General features: G+C 42.9%; 2 protein-coding genes across 2 annotated transcripts in view; both read left to right on the top strand.

Annotated features, from left to right (window-relative positions):
* The window catches only part of LOC138351716 (golgin subfamily A member 6-like protein 1), a 136,025-nt gene extending 129,466 nt beyond the window's left edge, over positions 1-6,559 (top strand). Inside the window, exon 5 of the mRNA XM_069303740.1 lies at positions 6,505-6,559. Coding sequence (XP_069159841.1) covers positions 6,505-6,559 — 55 coding nt within the window. The remainder of the gene's footprint in view (positions 1-6,504) is intronic.
* Positions 6,560-7,042: 483 nt separating this feature from the next.
* Positions 7,043-21,678, top strand: part of LOC138351715 (ryncolin-4-like) — a 413,646-nt gene continuing 399,010 nt past the window's right edge. Inside the window, exon 1 of the mRNA XM_069303739.1 lies at positions 7,043-7,087. Within this exon, the coding sequence (XP_069159840.1) occupies positions 7,072-7,087 (16 nt within the window). The 5' untranslated portion in view covers positions 7,043-7,071. The remainder of the gene's footprint in view (positions 7,088-21,678) is intronic.

Below are 21,678 nucleotides of genomic sequence, written 5' to 3'. Positions count from 1 at the left end.
ACGGTAACGAACTACTCAGACAACGGACTTCCAGCAGATGTAGTATATATGCACTGTGATAATGCTTTCGATAAAAGGTACCACATGAAAGACTAGCAAGGAAATTACAGGCACATGGAATAAATAGTATTCTATTTATTAAATTACTTGTAAATAAAACAAATTAAATAAAACAAGAATAAGTAAAACAATGGTTAAAACAAAGAAAACAGAAGGGTGTGCTAAATGGGAAGGAATCTGACTGGAGAAATGTGGTGAGTAGGGTACCACAGGGATCCATTTTCGACCCAATTGTTTTTATAGTATATACTAGCTGTACCCAGCCACGCGTTGCTGTGACTTAGCAACGCATGCGCGTTCCTGAGCCACTGCAACCCTCCCCTGTTCCCCCATCCTACTCACCATTCCCATCATCTCCGGTCCCCTCGTCCTCCCAACATTTCCCCCACTTCCCCGTCCCCTCGTCCTCCCTATCATCCCCCCCACACCCCCGTCCCTTCGTCCTCCCCACCATTCTCCCCCCCCCCCCTTCACCATCTCCCATTTCCCTGTCCACTTGTCAGCCACGCCATTCTTCACTCCTCCGTCCCCTCCTATCCACCATCCCCCACTTCCCCGTTCCTTCATCCTCCCCACATCATCATTTTGCAGATGACACAAAAATTTATGGTGAAGTGGGAAGTGAAAATGATATCGAGGACTTAGGAAGAAATCCACATAACTCCACAAATGGTCAGAAGACTGGCAAATACTTTTTAATGTAACAAATGCTAGACCTTACATGGGGGATATAACAACCCACGTCACAACAACCAAATGATTAACATTACCTTGCGGCATATTACTGAACATAATGAAGGAACTTGGAGTCAAAATCCATCACTCTGCAAACACACAGTGTAACGGTCCCTATTGTTACCTCATTACTAAGTGGTTACATCTTGTTATACAGTTTTTATGGCGGTTTAGTTGTTTCAACTTGCTAGATAATTGTCACAATTTGTTAGAAGGTGTTACAACTTGTTAGAAGGTGTTACAACATGTTAGAAGGTGTTACAACTTGTTAGGTGTTACAACATTTTAGAAGCTGTTACAAATGTTAGAAGGTGTTACAACTTGATAGAAGGTTTTACTACGTGTTAGAAGACGTTACAACGTAGTAGAAAATATTACAACTTGTTAGAAGGTGTTACAACATGTTAGAAGGTGTTACAACTTGTTAGAAGGTGTTACAACATGTTAGAAGGTGTTACAAAATGTTAGAAGGTGTTACAACATGTTAGAAGGCGTTACAAATGTTAGAAGGTGTTACAACTTGATAGAAGGTTTTACTACATGTTAGAAGACGTTACAACGTGGTAGAAAGTATTACAACTTGTTAGAAGGTGTTACAACATGTTAGAAGGAGTTACAACTTGTTAGAAGGTGTTACAACATGTTAGGAGGTGTTACAACTTGTTAGAAGGAGTTACAACTTGTTAGAAGGTGTTACAACTTGTTAGAAGGTGTTACAACTTGTTAGAAGGTGTTACAACGTGTTAGAAGGTGTTACAACGTGTTAGAAGGTGTTACAACGTGTTAGAAGATGTTACAACGTGTTAGAAGGTGTTACAACTTGTTAGGTGTTACAACATTTTAGAAGCTGTTACAAATGTTAGAAGGTGTTACAACTTGATAGAAGGTTTTACTACGTGTTAGAAGACGTTACAACGTGGTAGAAAGTATTACAACTTGTTAGAAGGTGTTACAACATGTTAGAAGAATTTTCAACTTGTTAGAAGATGTTACAACATGTTAGAAGGTGTTACAATATGGTAGAAAGTGATACAATATGTTAGAAGATGTTACAACGTGTTAGAAGGTGTTACAACGTGTTAGAAGGTGTTACAACGTGTTAGAAGGAGTTACAACTTGTTAGAAGGAGTTACAACTTGTTAGAAGGAGTTACAACTTGTTAGAAGGTGTTACAACATGTTAGAAGGCGTTACAACTTGTTAGAAGGAGTTACAACTTGTTAGGGGGTGTTACTACATGTTAGAAGGAGTTACAACATGTTAAAAGGTGTTAGAACTTGTTAGAAGGAGTTAAAACTTGTTAGAAGGAATTACAACTTGTTAGAAGGAGTTACAACTTGTTAGAAGGAGTTACAACTTGTTAGAAGGTGTAACAACATGTTAGAAGGAGTTACAACTTGTTACATGGTGTTACAACATGTTAGAAGGAGTTCCAATTTGTTAGAAGGTGGTACAGAGTGTTAGAATGTGTTACAACTTGTTATAAGGTGTTAAAACTTGCTAGAAGATGTTACAACTTGTTAGAAGGTGTTACAACATGATAGAAAGTGTTACAACATGTTAGAAGGAGTTACAACTTGTTAGAAGGTGTTACAACATATTAGAAGGAGTTACAACTTGTTTGAAGGTGGTACAAAGTGTTAGGTGTTACAACTTGTTAGAAAGTGTTGCAACTTGTTAGAAGGTTTTAGAAAGTGTTACAATGTGGTAGAAAGTGATACAATATGTTAGAAGATGTTACAACGTGTTAGAAGGTGTTCCAGCTTGATAGAAGGTGTTGTAACTTGTTAGAAGGTGTTACAAAGTGTTAGAAGGTGTTGTAACTTGTTAGAAGGTGTTACAACTTGTTAGAAACTGTTGCAACTTGTTAGAAGGTGTTACAACATGTTAGAAGGTGTTAGAACGTGTTAGACGGTGTTACAACTTGTTAGAAGGTGTTACAGCTTGTTAGACAGTTGTCACAACATGCTAGAAGGTGTTACAACATGTTAGATAGTTGTTAGTTGTTACAACATGTTAGAAGCTGTTACAACATGTTAGACAGTTGTTACAACATGTTAGAAAGTGTTACAACATGTTAGAAGGTGTTACAACGTGTTAGAAGGTGATAAGACTTGTTAGAACGTTGCAGCATCGACGTAGTTTCTTTGTGTCTTTCGTGATATAAACCCAAGGAATCGCCTACCTGCTGAAGCTGTATACGACAAAACTGTTTAATTTTAAAATCCACCATGAAAAAAAATCATCAGGACAAATGTGGGCCCACTGATAAGCCACTGGCTTTCTATACTCATCAAAAGTACTAGTGTTAGTTACCCCCCCCCCCCCCCGGCACAGGCACGTGGGAGGACCCCCCATCCCCACGTGCCTGTGCGTAGTCTTCTGGAAGGATTTGCTGTTGTCAATGATGATAGGGGGATGTGAGGATAGGGGGAGTATGTGTAGCAGGTGTGCAGCTCATTCTCTGCCTTACCAACTCTACTTCATCATTCAACTTTGCTTTCCTTCTTCTTGGTTTGTGTGTTTACTCTCCAATATGCAGTAATTTAAATTCCCCCATCACACAATTTATTAAGTTTAACTTTTACCAGACAGTGTCTTTCATCATTCCTTTACTAAAATTATTCCTCACAGGTGAAAATAGACAAGTTTAGCTTCATTCAACAGTTTCTTAACTGCATTATGCTTCATTCGACTTTCAAAATACTCAAGTACGTCATCGTTACTTTATTGCTAAGCCCTTGTGTTAAATAAACAGTCTTTGTCTAGCCTATCAATATCTTTGGGAAACTTGCATGGGGTGATCACATCTACTGAGTTTTATTCAAGTTTTTTATGAGATATAAATCTCACCATCCTGTTATGAACTATAGGAGGGAATCATGTTCCATAAAAATACTATAGGTGGCGTGAAAGATACCATCACCCAAGATTTTGTAATGAAATTTGAAAACGTCATGCACGCCTTTATACCTTGGACCCATAAAGAAACTGGAAAACTTTGAAAGACGTCAGATATATAAGCAGAGATAATCGACTTTCGCAATAATCTAGTTATTGTTATTGATATAACAATAATTAGATTAAGGTTGTGTCACATCGTACAGTCAGCACACATCACTAAATACAGAATAGTCAACATTAAACTCTGCATCCACTCTCATGTGGTTGAAACAACCAAACACTACAATCATTCCTTGTAACGTAATGTAACATGACGTAACGAGGTAATTATCTCCCTGCTGTCCAAAATATCATTTTTAAAATATAAATGTTTTAGTCCTTGTAACACAATGTAACGTAACAGGGAAATCATCTTTCTGCTGCCCAAAATATCATTTTGATATGTAAAAGTATGATTTAGTCCATCTCCATTACATCTCCCACCAAATAAATATTCTTTATATATTTCTAACTCTAGAGGCTACATGCAGAACTCTAGAGGGCGACAGAACTCCTTTGGTTAATGTGTGTGGTTTTAGAAAACATGAGTCTGAGTGATGGGTTGGGGTGATGGACAGCTGTTACCCCATCAGACATGAGCGTGTGACTGTCACCCGCCCCCTCCCTCCCTTTTTTCCCACGCCTCCCTAACCTAACCTTTCCACATAGTCAACCCGGTCTCCTAAGTCCTGTGTTGCCAAGTGCTGCCTGCATGCTTGACTCTAGCCCTCCCTATGCTTAAACCTCACTAAGCATGCTCACCTGTATAACTCTACGACCCCATTACACACACTTTCATTTTACTCTTTAACATACATACACCTGCACACATGCTACACACCTGCTGCACACCTGCTACACATACTCTCCCTATCCTCACATCCCCCTTTCAGCACTGGCAACTGCAAATCTTCCCAGGTGACTACGCATGAGCGCGAGGCGGTCCTCCCACACCTCTTAGGACTATGAACGGGTCCCATACCTGGACAGGTGGCCACAGCTGGCTCATCTTCTCAGATGGCGCGGACAGTCATAGTCCTAATTTACGCTACTGGCAGTGTGTAGACTAGCGTTGGGTGGGTGATGCTAGAGTGAACACTTAGGAAGAGTTCAATAGAAACTAGTGTAGCATGGTGTAGAAATGACATTGGGAGGGTGATGCTAGGGGGGGGGAATCCTTAAGAGGAGTTCATACTCTCCCACCACCAAATACCTTGTTGATAGGCAATATAATAAACATTTTCCACAATTCAGACATGTGACTCAGTAATAGTGACACAAATGTCTGACTCAGTGAGAGTGACCGATTATGCGTGCTTTAGCACGAGTAATGCAGTATTAATAAACCAATGGGAGTTGCTCAGTAAGAATGACTAAATTGAAATGATTCAAATTGAGTTACTCAGATTGAGTGATTCCATGAGGGTGACTCAGTATGAGCAAATATGTTGCAGTGACTTTGCATGATTCAGTATAAATGAATCAGTGTGAGTGACTTATTATAAGTGATTCAATAAAAGTGACTATATCACTGAGTCAATGAGACTCCGTATGAGTGCCTCAGGATGACTCAAAATTTATTTTTTTTCATTTTGCCCCGAGAGGCGAGTTTATTGGGCAGCGCCACTCATCTTGTGAGTGGACACACCGCCATAGCAGCATGTACAGCATTCCCCAATAGGAAGAAAACCCGCTGGGTGTTTCATCCTACCACTTGTGCCCAGAGACAGCTGGGACTTGCTTAACCGTCTCAAGTGAACAGCTTCTCAAACAAGATTAACATTAATCTTCGTCAACCCTTAAAATCTTGTTATCTTGTAGGTGCAAATTGGGGGAATCTTTTACTAACACTATCTAGATATGACAAATAGTATTTTCCTAATTCAATCAAGGTGGGGTTTAATGTTCTACACATATTTGTAATGTCTCTCAGATGTTCACATTCTCTCAGGTAGTGGTCAAGACGATCTCCGTCACTCTCACCACAGATTCTGCAACTCAGCTGCTCAACTGTTGTTTCCATTCCAAATCTCCTTGGATATTTGTATCCAAGACGAATTCTCGCTATTATTAATTTTCTCCTGCGGCCACCTCCTCTTCGTTCATAATGATTGGTATTGCCAGCTGCAACTATGATGTATCAGCATACAGATTCACTGATTTGTTATTCTCCTCTCCTTTCCTCAGTAACCTTGTTGCGGTGATGTTGCCTGATAATGCCTCTAATTTGTAGAAGAGTCTTGGGTGTGTAGTATTCAATATGGTCTCCTTCAGTGCCTTCAGCAGCCAGCACATCTGCACGTTCTTTTCCACAGATTCCAACATGGGAGGGGATCCACAAAAATTTGACAAATCTTCCCTGATTTGTTAGTTCTCTCACAGCTCATTTGATTTCAGCGACTATCGCAAGATTTTTTGCCTGATTTTTACAAAGGTTTTAAATCTCGGGCAGAAAATCTTGCGATAGTTGCTGAAATCCAGAGAACTGAGAGAGTTTCTCACAAGAAATCAAGAGAGCTGAGTCACTCAAAGCAAGTGAAACAGTTTTCGTGATTCAGCATGTCATACAAAGTGGTGTGCGGGGCCTGGACTGAACCAGGAGGACTTTATCCGTGATGTGGGCTTAATCTCCACAGTAATGATTAACATGCTTGGTTCTGGAGAGTTTTATGTAGTTGCTGGACATCTCCCACATTACGTTGGTGATGTCCAGGCCTTTACTTGGTGAAATGTGGAGGTGTTTTATGAGTTGTGATCTCTCCCACAGGGAGGGACGGCCGGTGTCTGCCTGGTGTGACATGACTACTGACGGAGGTGAGTAATCTCTCCCACAGGGAGGGACGGCCAGTGTCTGCCTGGTGTGACATGACTACTGACGGAGGTGAGTAATCTCTCCCACAGGGAGGGACGGCCTGTGTCTGCCTGGTGTGACATGACTACTGACAGAGGTGAGTAATCTCTCCCACAGGGAGGGACGGCTGGTGTCTGTCTGGTGTGACATGACTACTGACGGAGGTGAGTAATCTCTCCCACAGGGAGGGACGGCCAGTGTCTACCTGGTGTGACATGACTACTGACGAAGGTGAGTAATCACTCCCACAGGGAGGGACGGCTGGTGTCTGCCTGGTGTGACATGACTACTGACGGAGGTGAGTAATCTCTCCCACAGGGAGGGACGGCTGGTGTCTGCCTGGTGTGACATGACTACTGACGGAGGTGAGTAATCTCTCCCACAGGGAAGGACGGCTGGTGTCTGTCTGGTGTGACATGACTACTGACGGAGGTGAGTAATCTCTCCCACAGGGAGGGACGGCCGGTGTCTGCCTGGTGTGACATGACTACTGACGGAGGTGAGTAATCTCTCCCACAGGGAGGGACGGCTGGTGTCTGCCTGGTGTGGCATGACTACTGACGGAGGTGAGTAATCTCTCCCACAGGGAGGGACGGCTGGTGTCTGCCTGGTGTGACATGACTACTGACGGAGGTGAGTAATCTCTCCCACAGGGAGGGACGGCTGGTGTCTGCCTGGTGTGACATGACTACTGACGGAGGTGAGTAATCTCTCCCACAGGGAGGGACGGCTGGTGTCTGCCTGGTGTGACATGACTACTGACGGAGATCAGCTGTCTCTCCTGCTGCAGTCGTAATGGAGGTATTATTAGTTGTAGTGATGGTCACAGTTACCACTTTAAGGAAGTTTTTGTGGGAAAAACTTCCTACCAGTAAGTCAAATCAACTGACCACAACATGGAACTAATAAATTATTATAACTATGCTGGTTGAACAACTTTGTCCGGTTTTAGATAATAATTACCGTGTAGAGTGCAATATGTTCTGTATCCGGCAACCATTACCATCCAGAGTGCAATATGTTCTGTATCCGGCAACCATTACCATCCAGAGTGCAATATGTTCTGTATCCGGCAACCATTACCATCCAGAGTGCAATATGTTCTGTATCCGGCAACCATTACCATCCAGAGTGCAATATGTTCTGTATCCGGCAACCATTACCATCCAGAGTGCAATATGTTCTGTATCCGGCAACCATTACCATCCAGAGTGCAATATGTTCTGTATCCGGCAACCATTACCAACCAGAGTGCATTATGTTCTGTATCCGGCAACCATTACCATTCAGAGTGCAATATGTTCTGTATCCGGCAACCATTACCATCCAGAGTGCAATATGTTCTGCATAAGAACATATGAATGGTTGTCGAGGGCACTTGGCGTCAATTGCCGACTAGACAAATATTGCAAATCAAATGCATTATCTTTCATAGATAACTGGGAACACTTCTAGGGAAGAAATGACATGTATGCTCAGGATGGGGTGTGAAAGTTTATTTTTTTTCTTGTATCGTGATATTCTTGTACCATATCCGTCAACTTTACACTGACTCTTGATGGATCTCCTGAGGAAGGACTTGCTTAGCTAACATGCTAAGTGTAGTAAGCAGTTAATTCCCTACGTTAGAGACCATAGAACAATTGACTAGGCGCAAGTAAAAGCCGAGACCTCAAAATTTCCATTCTTGCGAAATTCCAAGTATGGAATTTCCCTCACCTTGGCCGTCGACCTTCGAAAATCGCCGGAGCGAATCTAACACGTAGGTCACTGGTTCTCACAATGTAATTTTTGTTGTGTGGTGCTATGAATTCAGCCCAAATCTCATGAAGCAATCTCAAATGAACAGCAATAATAATTTCAGGCAACATAGCAGAACATAATGTAAATCAGTAAAATGTGTGGAGTGTAACGAAAAGACAGTGTTCAACATAACAACACCGTTTATTCAACAAAACTAACTACTACAACAATGAAAAATATCAATGATGTTAGTTAAAAGCCTTCCTGTGACACCTTTACGAAAGCTAGACACCAGCCACGAGTATGACTACAGGTTCCTTCCTGCAATCGTGCTGTGCTACATAAATTAACTAATTTGAACATATTGAGTGATCACAGAGAAATCAATCAATGCTCTCTGCTACTCTGCGTTGCCTCCCTCAATCTTTACAGTTAAACGGCTACTACTCGCTCTAACTACTTCCACGAATGTGCTATAACGGCCATTGTAACATATTTGGAATGTATATGACCTATGCTCTCCAACAAGCCTAATAACGGGATGTTTCGAGTAAGGGTTACCAAATCCAGTCCGGGTGCACGGCTATTCACGTGCCTTGTGCACAGCGAGCTTCACGTGCCCATACACTAGTAGGAGGTTTAGCTGGTGTAAACTCATTCTCTGACATATGGTTCATCAATCAAAGGCTGGGGTTGTTACTGTTGCGAACTCGTTGGAACCTGTGGCTGGAGGGGTTTGTCTGGGTTTAAACTGTTAGTAGATATTGGTATGGGAATTGACATGGAGAAATGAGGTAATGAAAGTATGTGTTTGGGAGGGGGGAACAAATTGGCAAAACGATCACTGAAAAAGAAGGGCCTCAAAATAACGATACACTCAGGGTATATTACACGAACAGTAGGAGTCTGAGAAACAAAATAAACAATTTAAATGCTCTTGTCTGCACAGAAAAAATAGATATTATTGCACTTACAGAAACATGGATGAATGTAGAAAATAGAGATCTATTAGCTAAATAACAAATAAACGGATTTAAACATTTTCACGCAGATAGATATATTAGACGAGGAGGGAGATTAGCCATATATGTTAGGGAAAAATTGAAATGTAGCCCCAAAGAAGGAATCAAAACTGAGCCACACACAGAAACTATCTGCCTAGAATTAAAGGAAAAAGATAAAAATCTTATGACAGGATTTAAATACAAGCCACCAAACTTAGACAGAATGGAAGCAAAGCAACTATAGCATGAAATATCTAGAGCAACTACGTCAAACAATACACGTGTCATGGGTGACTTTAATTTTAGTGGAATAAACTGGATTAACAGAACAGGGAATAATGAAGCAGAAGATTTTCTAGAATTAATTGACGATTGCTTTCATAAGCAACACATTAAGGAACCAACATGGGAAATAATATTTTAGACTTAGTGTTAACTAACAGGGAAACACAAATTAATGAAATCGAAATAGGGAGGAGTGGGGAGGAGCAGGCAGGCAGGAAGGTCCAGGAAGGCATGCAGTCCCAGGAGAGTAAGGTAGGCCTAGGAGGCTGCCGAGGAGGAGGTAGGCTGTGGACGACTTTGTAGTCGTCCACAGTGTCGACGACTACAGTGTGTGTAGGCTGTGTTTCTTTGAACAGCGATCACAAAGAAATCAGATTTAGTATAGAATGGAATGGCCCACCCCCAATGTCCTGGGCATTGGGGGTGGGCCGGTCTTGGAGTGAAACGTGTACCCAGCGATGGGTGATGTAAAAAGGAGTTTTCTTGTGGATTCAAAATATAACTTATTATAAAATATTCTAAGCAAAGCACAGAAACTTAGTATATCATAAAAATTGAATAGATTGAATAATAATGACCCGAAATGAATAACAAAGTATCTAAAGAACCTTATAGGTGGAAAGAAAGCGTGGTACAAAAGGTTTATGAATGGGGAAGTCAGTTTAGAACAACAATTCGTACAACTGGTTAGAAATATTAAGAAAGAGATAATGAGGGCAAAAAACTAAGAAGTTCCCATAGCAGGGTTAAGCAAACAAAAATCCTAAAAATTTTTTTTAGTTATTTCAAACTAAGATTAGAGAAAGGATAGGTCTATTAAAACTCGAGAAGGGTCAGATAACTGATAATGACGCAGATATGAGTAGTATTTTTAATAAATATTTTATCTTTGTATTTACTAAAGAGGAACTTAACATTATCCCTTCAGCCTAACAAGTCAACACCACCCCACAATACCCTCCACCACCCCTCACTACCCTCAACCAACCCGCAGTACCCTCCACCACCCCACACTACCCTCCACCAGCCCACACTTCCCTCCACCACCTCACACTACCCTCCCTCCAACACCTCCACACTACCCTACACCACCCCACTCTACCCTCCAACACACCACTCCACCCTCCACCACCCCACACTACCCTCCACCACTCAACACTACCCTCCACCACCCCACACTACCCTCCACCACCCCACACTACCCTCCACCACCCCACACTACCCTCCACCACCCCAAACTACCCTCCACCACCCCACACAACCCTCCACCACCCCAAACTACCCTCCACCACCCCAAACTACCCTCCACCACCCCACACTACCCTCCACCACCCCACACTACCCTCCACCACCCCACACTACCCTCCACCACCCCACACTACCCTCCACCACCCCACACCTCCCTCCACCACCCCACACTACCCTCCACCACCCCACACTACCCTCCACCACCCCACACTACCCTCCACCACCCCACACTACCCTCCACCACCCCACACTACCCTCCACCACCCCACACTACCCTCCACCACCCCACACTACCCTCCACCACCCCACACTACCCTCCACCACCCCACCACCCCACACTACCCTCCACCACCCCACACTACCCTCCACCACCCCACACTACCCTCCACCACCCCACACTACCCTCCACCACCCCACACTACCCTCCACCACCCCACCACCCCACACTACCTACCACCACCCCACACTACCCTCCACCACCCCACATTACCCCCCACCACCCCACATTACCCCCCACCACCCCACACTACCCTCCACCACCCCACACTACCCTCCACCATCCCACACTACCCTCCACCACCCCACACTACCCTCCACCACCCCACACTACCCTCCACCACCCCACACTACCCTCCACCAACCCACACTACCCTCCACCATCCCACACTACCCTCCACCACCCCACACTACCCTCCACCACCCCACACTACCCTCCACCACCCCACACTACCCCCCACCACCCCACATTACCCCCCACCACCCCACACTACCCTCCACCACCCCACACTTCCCTCCACCACCCCAACACTATCCTCCACCACTTATATATCTTTACTCCACCACCCCGCACTCCCCTCCACCACTTCTCTCTGCCCTCCACCACCCCACACTACCCTCCACCACCCCACACTACCCTCCACCACCCCACACTACCCTCCACCACCCCACACTACCCTCCACCACCCCACACTACCCTCCACCACCCCACACTACCCTCCACCACCCCACACTACCCTCCACCACCCCACACTACCCTCCACCACCCCACACTACCCTCCACCACTTATCTCTACCCTCCACCACATCACATTACCCTCCACCACCCCAACCTACCCACCAGCAACCCACACCTCCCTCCACCACCCCACACTACCCTCCATCACCCCACATTACCCTCCACCACTTATCTCTTCCCTCCACCACATCACATTACCCTCCACCACCCCAACACTATCCTCCACCACTTATATCTTCACTCCACCACCCCGCACTCCCCTCCATCTCTTATCTCTACCCTCCACCACTTATCTCTACCCTCCACCACCCCACACTACCCTCCACCACCTCATAATACCCTCCCCCAACCCACACTACCCTCCACCACTTATCTCTACCCTCAACCAACCCACACTACCCTCAACCACATAAAAGGTTGATGCATAAGCTAGAGAAACAGGCAGGAGTAACTGGTGGGGCGCTCCAGTGCATAAGGGAGTACCTAAATAATAGGAAGCAGAGAGTTACAGTGAGGGGTGAGACCTCAGGCTGGCGTGAAGTCACCAGTGGAGTCCCACAGGGCTCTGTACTTGGACCTATCCTGTTTCTGATATACGTAAATGATCTCCCAGAGGGTATAGACTCATTCCTCTCTATGTTTGCTGACGACGCCAAAATTATGAGAAGGATTAAGACAGAGGAGGACAGCTTGAGGCTTCAAGAAGACCTGGACAAGCTGCAGGAATGGTCGAACAAATGGCTGTTAGAGTTTAATCCAAGCAAATGTAATGTAATGAAGATAGGGGTAGGAAGCAGGAGACCAGATACAAGGTATCACTTGGGAGATGAAATACTTCAAGAGTCAGAGAGAGAGAAAGACCTGGGGGTTGATATCACGCCAGACCTGTCCCCTGATGCTCATATCAAGAGGAAAACAGCAGCAGCATATGCCAGGTTGGCTAACATAAGAACGGCCTTTAGAAACTTGTGTAAGGAATCTTTCAGAACATTATATACCACATATGTCAGACCAATCCTGGAGTATGCGGCACCAGCATGGAGTCCATATCTAGTCAAGCATAAGACTAAAATGAAAAGGTTCAAAGGTTTGCCACCAGACTAGTACCCGAGCTGAGAGGTATGAGCTACGAGGAGAGACTACGGGAATTAAACCTCACTTCGTTGGAAGACAGAAGAGTTAGGGGGGACATGATCACCACATTCAAGATCCTCAAGGGAATTGACAGGGTTGATAAAGACAGGCTGTTTAACACAAGGGGCACACACACTAGGGGACACAGGTGGAAACTGAGTGCCCAAATGAGCCACAGAGATATTAGAAAGAACTTTTTTAGTGTCAGAGTGGTTGACAAATGGAATGCATTAGGAAGTGATGTGGCGGAGGCTGACTCCATACACAGTTTCAAGTGTTGATATGATAGAGCCCAATAGGCTCAGGAACCTGTACACCTGTTGATTGACAGTTGAGAGGCGGGACCAAAGAGCCAGAGCTCAACCCCCGCAAGCACAACTAGGTGAGTACACTTCCCTCCATCACCCCACACTACCCTACACCACTTATCTCTACCCTCCACCACCCCACATTACCCTCCACAACCCCACACTACCCTCCACGACTTATCTCTACCCTCCACCACCCCACATTCCCCTCCACCACTTATCTCTACCCTAGACCATCCCACACTACCCTTCATCACCTCATACTACCCTTCCCCAACCCACACTACCCTCCCCTAACCCACACTACCCTCCACCACCCCACACTACCCTCCACCATCCCACACTACCCTCCACCACCCTACACTACCCTCCACCACCCCACACTACCCTCTACCACCCCACACAACCCTCCACCACCCCACATTACCCTCCACCACCCCACAATACCCTCTACCACCCCACACAACCCTCCACCACCCCACATTACCCTCCACCACCCCACACTACCCTCCACCACCCCACACGACCCTCCACCACCCCACACTACCCTCCACCATCCCACACTACCCTCCACTACCCCACACTACCCTCCGCCACACCACACTACCCTCCACCCCCCCACACTACCCTCCACCATCCCACACAACCCTCCACTACCCTCCTCCACCCCACACTACCCTCCACCACCCCACACTACCCTCCACCACCCCACACTACCCTCTACCACCCCACACAACCCTCCACCATCCCTCACTACCCTCCACCACCCCTCACTACCCTCTACCATCCCACACTACCCTCAACCACCCCACACTACCCTCCATAACCCAATATATATACTCTATATATAAACAATATATTCTCTCGTGATTTTGTTCAGTTTGGGGTTTTAAGAAAAAACATCATACCAATGTTATATCACAGAAAACGAATTTATCAATAACTCATGTATTTGTCTTATAATATGGAAATGCATTCATATAATAGATAACAATATGAATAGCAAAATTTCTGTGAATCCCCTATCATGTTGGAATCTGTGGAAATGAATGTGCAAATGTGCTGGCTGCTGAAGGAAACCACATTGTATTCATTTTGGATACAAATGTAGATGGAGATTCAGAATGGATACAATTATAGTTGAACATGCAGAGGAGTTTAAGAATCTGTGGTGAGAGTGATGGACACAGCCTTGACAACTATACTTCAGAAAATGTAAACATCTAAGAGTCAATAGAAATATGTGTAGAATAATAAACCCTACATGATTTGAGTTAGGGAAAACACCATTTATCAAATAGATACTGTTCTTAAGGATTCTCCCATTTTGCACCCGCAAGATAACATATAAGATTTTAAGGGTTGACGAATGTTAATCTTCTTGTTTAATAAACTGTGCACTTGAGACATAGTTAATAAGAACACACCAATATATAAGACAACAAAACGTTTTCAGATTCTTCACAACAATTTCCAGCAACTTTTACAATTTATATAAATTATTTTAGGGAATAGTACATAAATTTAATATTTAAACATGATATTAGTGTTTAGTGGAATGCATAAGGAGTCAAAATGTGTTAAAAAAAAACGATTTTTAGAAAATTTGGACAACTACTTTTTTTCTGATCATAGAATAACTAAATGTATTTTAAAGGTTTCGTTCAGTCATTAAATATCATTCACAATTTACTAATGAATTTTACAAAAAACACCATAAATTTTATATTTAAACATGTAAAAACTATTTGTAATACATTAGGAACAAAATAGTTGTAGAAAAACAATTTATTATAAAACCTATGTGTTTGGATTTTTGGATTAAAAGTTTCTCAAAGGCTCTCCTGCACCATTCTCAATGCAAGTCGTTCCTACATCTATGGGAAGAGATAGATGAACGTTTTCTATTCGATTTGTGTTTGCTGGGATTGCGCCTTCAGCCTGAAGTCTCCAAAGGAATTTGTTGACTTACTGGGGGGAACACAGGCCGCAGGGATAAGAGCCTCCTTGGATGTAGAATCACTGTTTACCAACGTACCTGTTGATGAAACAATCGGGATGATAGCGGACAAAGAGTATCGTGATCTGGCCTGTATTCCTCTTGACATACCAGAAAACATTCTAAGGAAACTACTCCAAGCTTGTACTAAAAATGCACCCATCTTGAGCCCAGACGGGCACATGTATAAGCAAGTAGATGGGGTAGCCATGGGTTCTCCCTTAGGTGTCCTGTTTGCGAACTTCTACATGGGTACCATCGAACAGAAGGTCTTAGTAGAAATGAACTTGAAACCGGCCATATACTGCAGGTATGGTGACGACATTTTTACACAGGTACCTGATGTCAGACATCTGCAGGAGCTAAAAGACGCATTTGAACGGAATTCTGTGTTGCGTTTCACTTACGAGATGGAGAAGGATGGGAAGCTGCCTTTTCTAGATGTAACAGTCATGGATAGGAGCGGTTTCCACACTGCAGTCTACACTAAGGAAACAAACATAGGAATGTGCTCAATGCCAACAGTGACTGCCCAGACAGGTACAAGAGGAGTGTTGTTAACGCTTATGTCGACCGTGCTCTCAGCCACAGCTCAGGATGGAAGCTAATCGATGAAGAACTCTGTAGGGTAAAGCAGGTCCTAGTCAACAACAGCTTCTCCAATGGTTTCCTTGAAGACATCATATGAAGGAAGGTGAAACGCCATGCAACCTCTGAAGAGACAACTAACACAACACCTTTACCCCCTATTAGACTATTTTACAGGAACTTCTTTTCCACAGCTCATAAAACGGAGGAAAGGGTCCTGAAAGATATTGTTGATAGGAACGTTATCCCTACAGACAAAAATCAGAAGATACAATTGACGATTTACTTTAAAACCAGAAAAACGGCCAACCTACTCATGAGAAACTCTCCAGACACAAAGCAGAACGCTTTAAAAGAGACCAACGTCGTCTATGCCTTCAAATGCCCACTTGGGGACTGTAAGCCTCAAAGAACTCAGTATATAGGCAAGACAACAACATCTCTTTCCAGGCGATTAACGATGCATAAGCAACAGGGCTCCATTAAGGAACTTATAATCTCTTCCACAACCAGACCATCACCAGAGAAATCTTAACAAATAACACAGAAATCATCAATAGATACAGCGATAGCAGGCGGCTTGATATCTGCGAGACACTACACATCAAGAAGTCAACACCAGCAATCAACAGCCAACTATATTCTACCCACTTCAAGACTGCACCAATATAGAAGCATCCAGAAATATGGGCCAATAGGCCCTTTGCAGTTACTTCCATTCTTCCCTTTAATTTCCCCCATTTATACCCATTGTTTCGTGTTCTGTCTTGTGTTGAAAGTTTTGTTCACCTCATCCAAAACTGTTGTAACATATCACCTCACCCAAATGCAGGTATATAAGATGAAAGCTGTTTAAATCACAGCATACTAGAACTCTGTTTAGTGTTTGCAAGTTATAGTTGTGTGTGTGTAAACGAAAGTCTTTGAAAATGTAATAAGTTATTACGAAACGCGTTCAAGTGTCACATCAGACTAGAATTAAAAATGAATTTTGGAGAATTGATTTTTCAATTACCTTCGACAGTGAAAAGAAACATAAGAAATATTGAGAAAATTCGTGTTAGAATTATTAATCATACTTTTTCTGTCATATTTAATAACATATGTTTACAAGAAAGACTGCTACCAATATATATATATATATAAAATATATAAATATATATAAATATATATATATATATATATATATATATATATATATATATATATATATATATATATATATATATATATATATATTGGTAGCAGTCTTTCCTGTAGACATATATTATTAAATATGACACATATTATTAAATATGAAAAAGTAAGATTAATAATTCTAATACAAATTTTCTCAATCTTTCGTACATTTCTTTTCACTCTTGGAGGTAATTCAAAAATCAATTCTCCAAAATTCATTTTTATTTCTAGTCTGACGCGACACTTGAGCGCGTTTCGTAAAACTTATTACATTTTCAAAGACTTTACACATACACAACTGAATAGAACTTACATATCTCCGATTTGTTTATATCTACATTTGAGTGAGGTGGATGGGGTGAGGTGGTATTTAATAGGGTATTATTTCATCAACACAAGACAGAACACGAAACAACGGGTATTGAAATGGAAGTGATTGTAGATAGCCTATTGGTCCATATTTCTTGATGTTTCTATATTGGAGCGGAGTCTTGAGGTGGGTAGAATATAGTTGTGCATTAATTGGCTGTTGATTGCTGGTGTTGACTTCTTAATGTGCAGTGCCTCACAAACGTCAAGCCGTCTGCTATCGCTGTATCTATCGATGATTTCTGTGTTGTTTACTAGGATTTCTCCGGCGATGGTCAATCATTAGCCAGATACCCACACCCACGTACAGACTGGCGAAGCGACTCAACGGCCTGCTGACTCCTTATGTTCCTTCCGCCTTCAGCCTGAAGTCTCCAAAGGAATTTATTGACTTACTGCGGGGCACACGGGCCACAGGGATAAGAGCCTCGTTGGACGTAGAATCGCTGTTTACCAACGTACCTGTGGACGAGACAATCGGGAAGATAGCCTACAGAGTGTATCGTGATCCAGCCTGTACTCCTCTTGACATACCAGAAAATATTCTGAGGAAACTACTCCAAGCTTGTACTAAAGAGGCACCCTTCTTGAGCCCGGATGGGCACATGTATAAGCAAGTAGATGGGGTCGCCATGGGTTCTCCCCTAGGTGTCCTGTTTGCTAACTTCTACATGGGTACCATTGAGCAAAAAGTCTTAGTCGACATGAACTAGAAACCGCCCATATACTGCAGGTATGTTGACGACATTTTTACACAGGTACCTGATGTCAGACATCTGCAGGAGCTGAAGGAGGCATTTGAGCAGAGTTCCGTGCTGCGTTTCACTTACGAGATGGAAAAGGATGGAAAGCTGCCCTTTCTAGATGTAACAGTCATGGAAAAGAGCGGAGGTTTCCACACTGCAGTCTACACTAAGGAAACAAACATAGGAATGTGCCTGAATGCCAACAGCGACTGCCCAGACAGGTACAAGAGGAGTGTTGTTAACGCATATGTCGACTGTGCTCTCAGCCACAGCTCAGAATGGAAGCAAGTCGACGAAGAACTCTGTAGGGTAAGGCAGGTCCTAGTCAACAACGGCTTCTCCAGTGGTTTCGTCGAAGACATCATAAGAAGGAAAGTGAAACGCCATGCAACCTCTGAAGAGACAACACAACACCTATACCCCCTATTAGACTATTTTACAGGAACTTCTTTTCCACAGCTCATAAAACGGAGGAAAGGGTCCTGAAAGATATTGTTAATAGAAACGTTATCCCTACAGACAAAAATCAGAGGATACAACTGACGATTTACTATAAAATCAGAAAAATGGCCAGCCTACTCATGAGAAACTCTCCAGACACAAAGCAGAACGCTTTAAAAGAGACCAACGTCGTCTATGCCTTCAAATGCCCACTTGGGGACTGTAAGCTCCAAAAAACCCAGCATATAGGCAAGACAACAACATCTCTTTCTAGGCGTTTAACGATGCATAAGCAACAGGGCTCCATTAAGGAACATATAATCTCTTCCCACAACCAATCCATCGCCAGAGAAATCCTAGTAAACAACACAGAAATCATCGATAGATACAGCGATATCAGACGGCTTGACGTTTGCGAGGCACTGCACATTAAGAAGTCAACACCAGCAATCAACAGCCAATTAATGCACAACTATATTCTACCCACCTCAAGACTCCGCTCCAATATAGAAGCATCAAGAAATATGGACCAATAGGCTTTCTACAATCACTTCCATTTCAATACTCATTGTTTCGTGTTCTGTCTTGTGTTGATGAAATTAATACCCTATTAAATACCACCTCACCCCATCCACCTCACTCAAATGTAGATATAAACAAATCGGAGATATGTAAGTTCTATTCAGTTGTGTATGTGTAAAGTCTTTGAAAATGTAATAAGTTTTACAAAACGCGCTCAAGTGTCGCGTCAGACTAGAAATAAAAATGAATTTTGGAGAATTGATTTTTTAATTACCTCCAACAGTGAAAACAAATATATATATATATATATATATATATATATATATATATATATATATATATATATATATATATAAATATATATATATATATATATATATATATATATATATATATATATATATATATATATATATATATATATATATATATATATGCAAACAAGCCTGAATGGTCCCCAGGACAATATGCAACTGAAAACTCACACCCCAGAAGTGACTCGAACCCATACTCCCAGCAGCAACGCAACTGGTATGTACAAGACGCCTTAATCCACTTGACCATCACGACCGGACAAAATGAGGTGATAGCCGAGGCAATTTGAACCACCCCACCGCCGGCACTCGGATAGTAATCTTGGGCATAGCATTTTACCAAATCACCTCATTCTTTGGGGCACACGTGAGGAACACAAATGCGAACAAGCCTGAATGGTCCCCAGGACAATATGCAACTGAAAACTCACACCCCAGAAGTGACTCGAACCCATACTCCCAGCAGCAACGCAACTGGTATGTACAAGACGCCTTAATCCACTTGACCACCACGACCGGACAAAATGAGGTGATAGCTGAGGCTATTTGAACCACCCCACTGCCGGCACTCGGATAGTAATCTTGGGCATAGCATTTTACCAAATCACCTCATTCTTTGGGGCACACGTGAGGAACACAAATGCGAGCAAGCCTGAATGGTCCCCAGGACAATATGCAACTGAAAATTCACACCCCAGAAGTGACTCGAACCCATACTCCCAGCAGCAACGCAACTGGTATGTACAAGACGCCTTAATCCTCTTGACCATCACGACCGGACAAAATGAAGTGATAGCCGAGGCTATTTGAACCACCCCACCGCCGGCACGCGGATAGTAATCTTGGGCATAGCATTTTACCAAATCACCTCATTCTTTGGGGCACACGTGAGGAACACAAATGCGAACAAGCCTGAATGGTCCCCAGGACAATATGCAACTGAAAACTCACACCCCAGAAGTGACTCGAACCCATACTTCCAGCAGCAACGCAACTGGTATGTACAAGACGCCTTAATCCACTTGACCATCACGACCATCATGGGTTCGAGTCACTTCTGGGGTGTGAGTTTTCAGTTGCATATTGTCCTGGGGACCATTCAGGCTTGTTCGCATTTGTGTTCCTCACGTGTGCCTCAAAGAATGAGGTGATTTGGTAAAATGCTATGCCCAAGATTACTATCCGAGTGCCGGTGGTGGGGTGGTTCAAATAGCCTCGGCTATCACCTCATTTTGTCCGGTCGTGATGGTCAAGTGGATTAAGGCGTCCTGTACATACCAGTTGCGTTGCTGCTGGGAGTATGGGTTCGAGTCACTTCTGGGGTGTGAGTTTTCAGTTATATATATATATATATATATATATATATATATATATATATATATATATATATATATATATATATATATATATATATATATATATATGAATGGGATTGGGTGGATATAAACAGGAGCCGCCTCGTATGGGCCAATAGGCCTTCTGCAGTTATCTTCATTCGTATATTCTTTTTAGTCCTAGCTTTGCTCAAGTCAAGGTACACAACATCACAAACCTTATCACTGTCAACTGCCTCAAATATGCTGGAATAAAATGATAGCAAATTTGGTAAACATGATCGGCAATCTGTAAAACCATGTTGTGAATCCTTTATTAATTTATGCTTTTCAAGATGAGGACGAATGGTATTTACAATTATCGATTCAAGTAATTTTCCCACAATAGACGTTAGGCTAATTGGCCGATAATTTGATGAAAGTGGTCTATCTCCTTGCTTGAAAATTGGAACCACATTAGGGACCTTCCAAGACTCTGGCACTCTGCCTGACTCTAATGATTTATTTAATATGGAAAAGCTCGCAAATCTCCTCTTTGCATTCCTTAATTCAATTCAATTCAATCCAATTCATTTCAATTGAATTAATTATACAGGTAAAAGTACATACATAGAAAATGAGCTGCAAACATAATGTTGGATTTATAGATAGAGCTAATAAATACAATACCTAAAGCCACTAATACGCACAGCGTTTCGGGCAAAAATGCCCTGGCAAACACTTAGTCTAGCCCAGGGGATTTGTTTGGCTTGAGTGTCACTGTTTGTTTAATATCATCCTCCCTGGTAACTGCTAAATTAGTCAACCTGTCTTCTTCCCCACCCACATAGACTTGGTGACACTACCAGCGCCACCATGGTG

Source organism: Procambarus clarkii, chromosome 50, assembly GCF_040958095.1.
Source record: "Procambarus clarkii isolate CNS0578487 chromosome 50, FALCON_Pclarkii_2.0, whole genome shotgun sequence".
NCBI lineage: Eukaryota > Metazoa > Arthropoda > Malacostraca > Decapoda > Cambaridae > Procambarus > Procambarus clarkii.
This window is presented reverse-complemented; position numbering and strand designations above follow the sequence as displayed.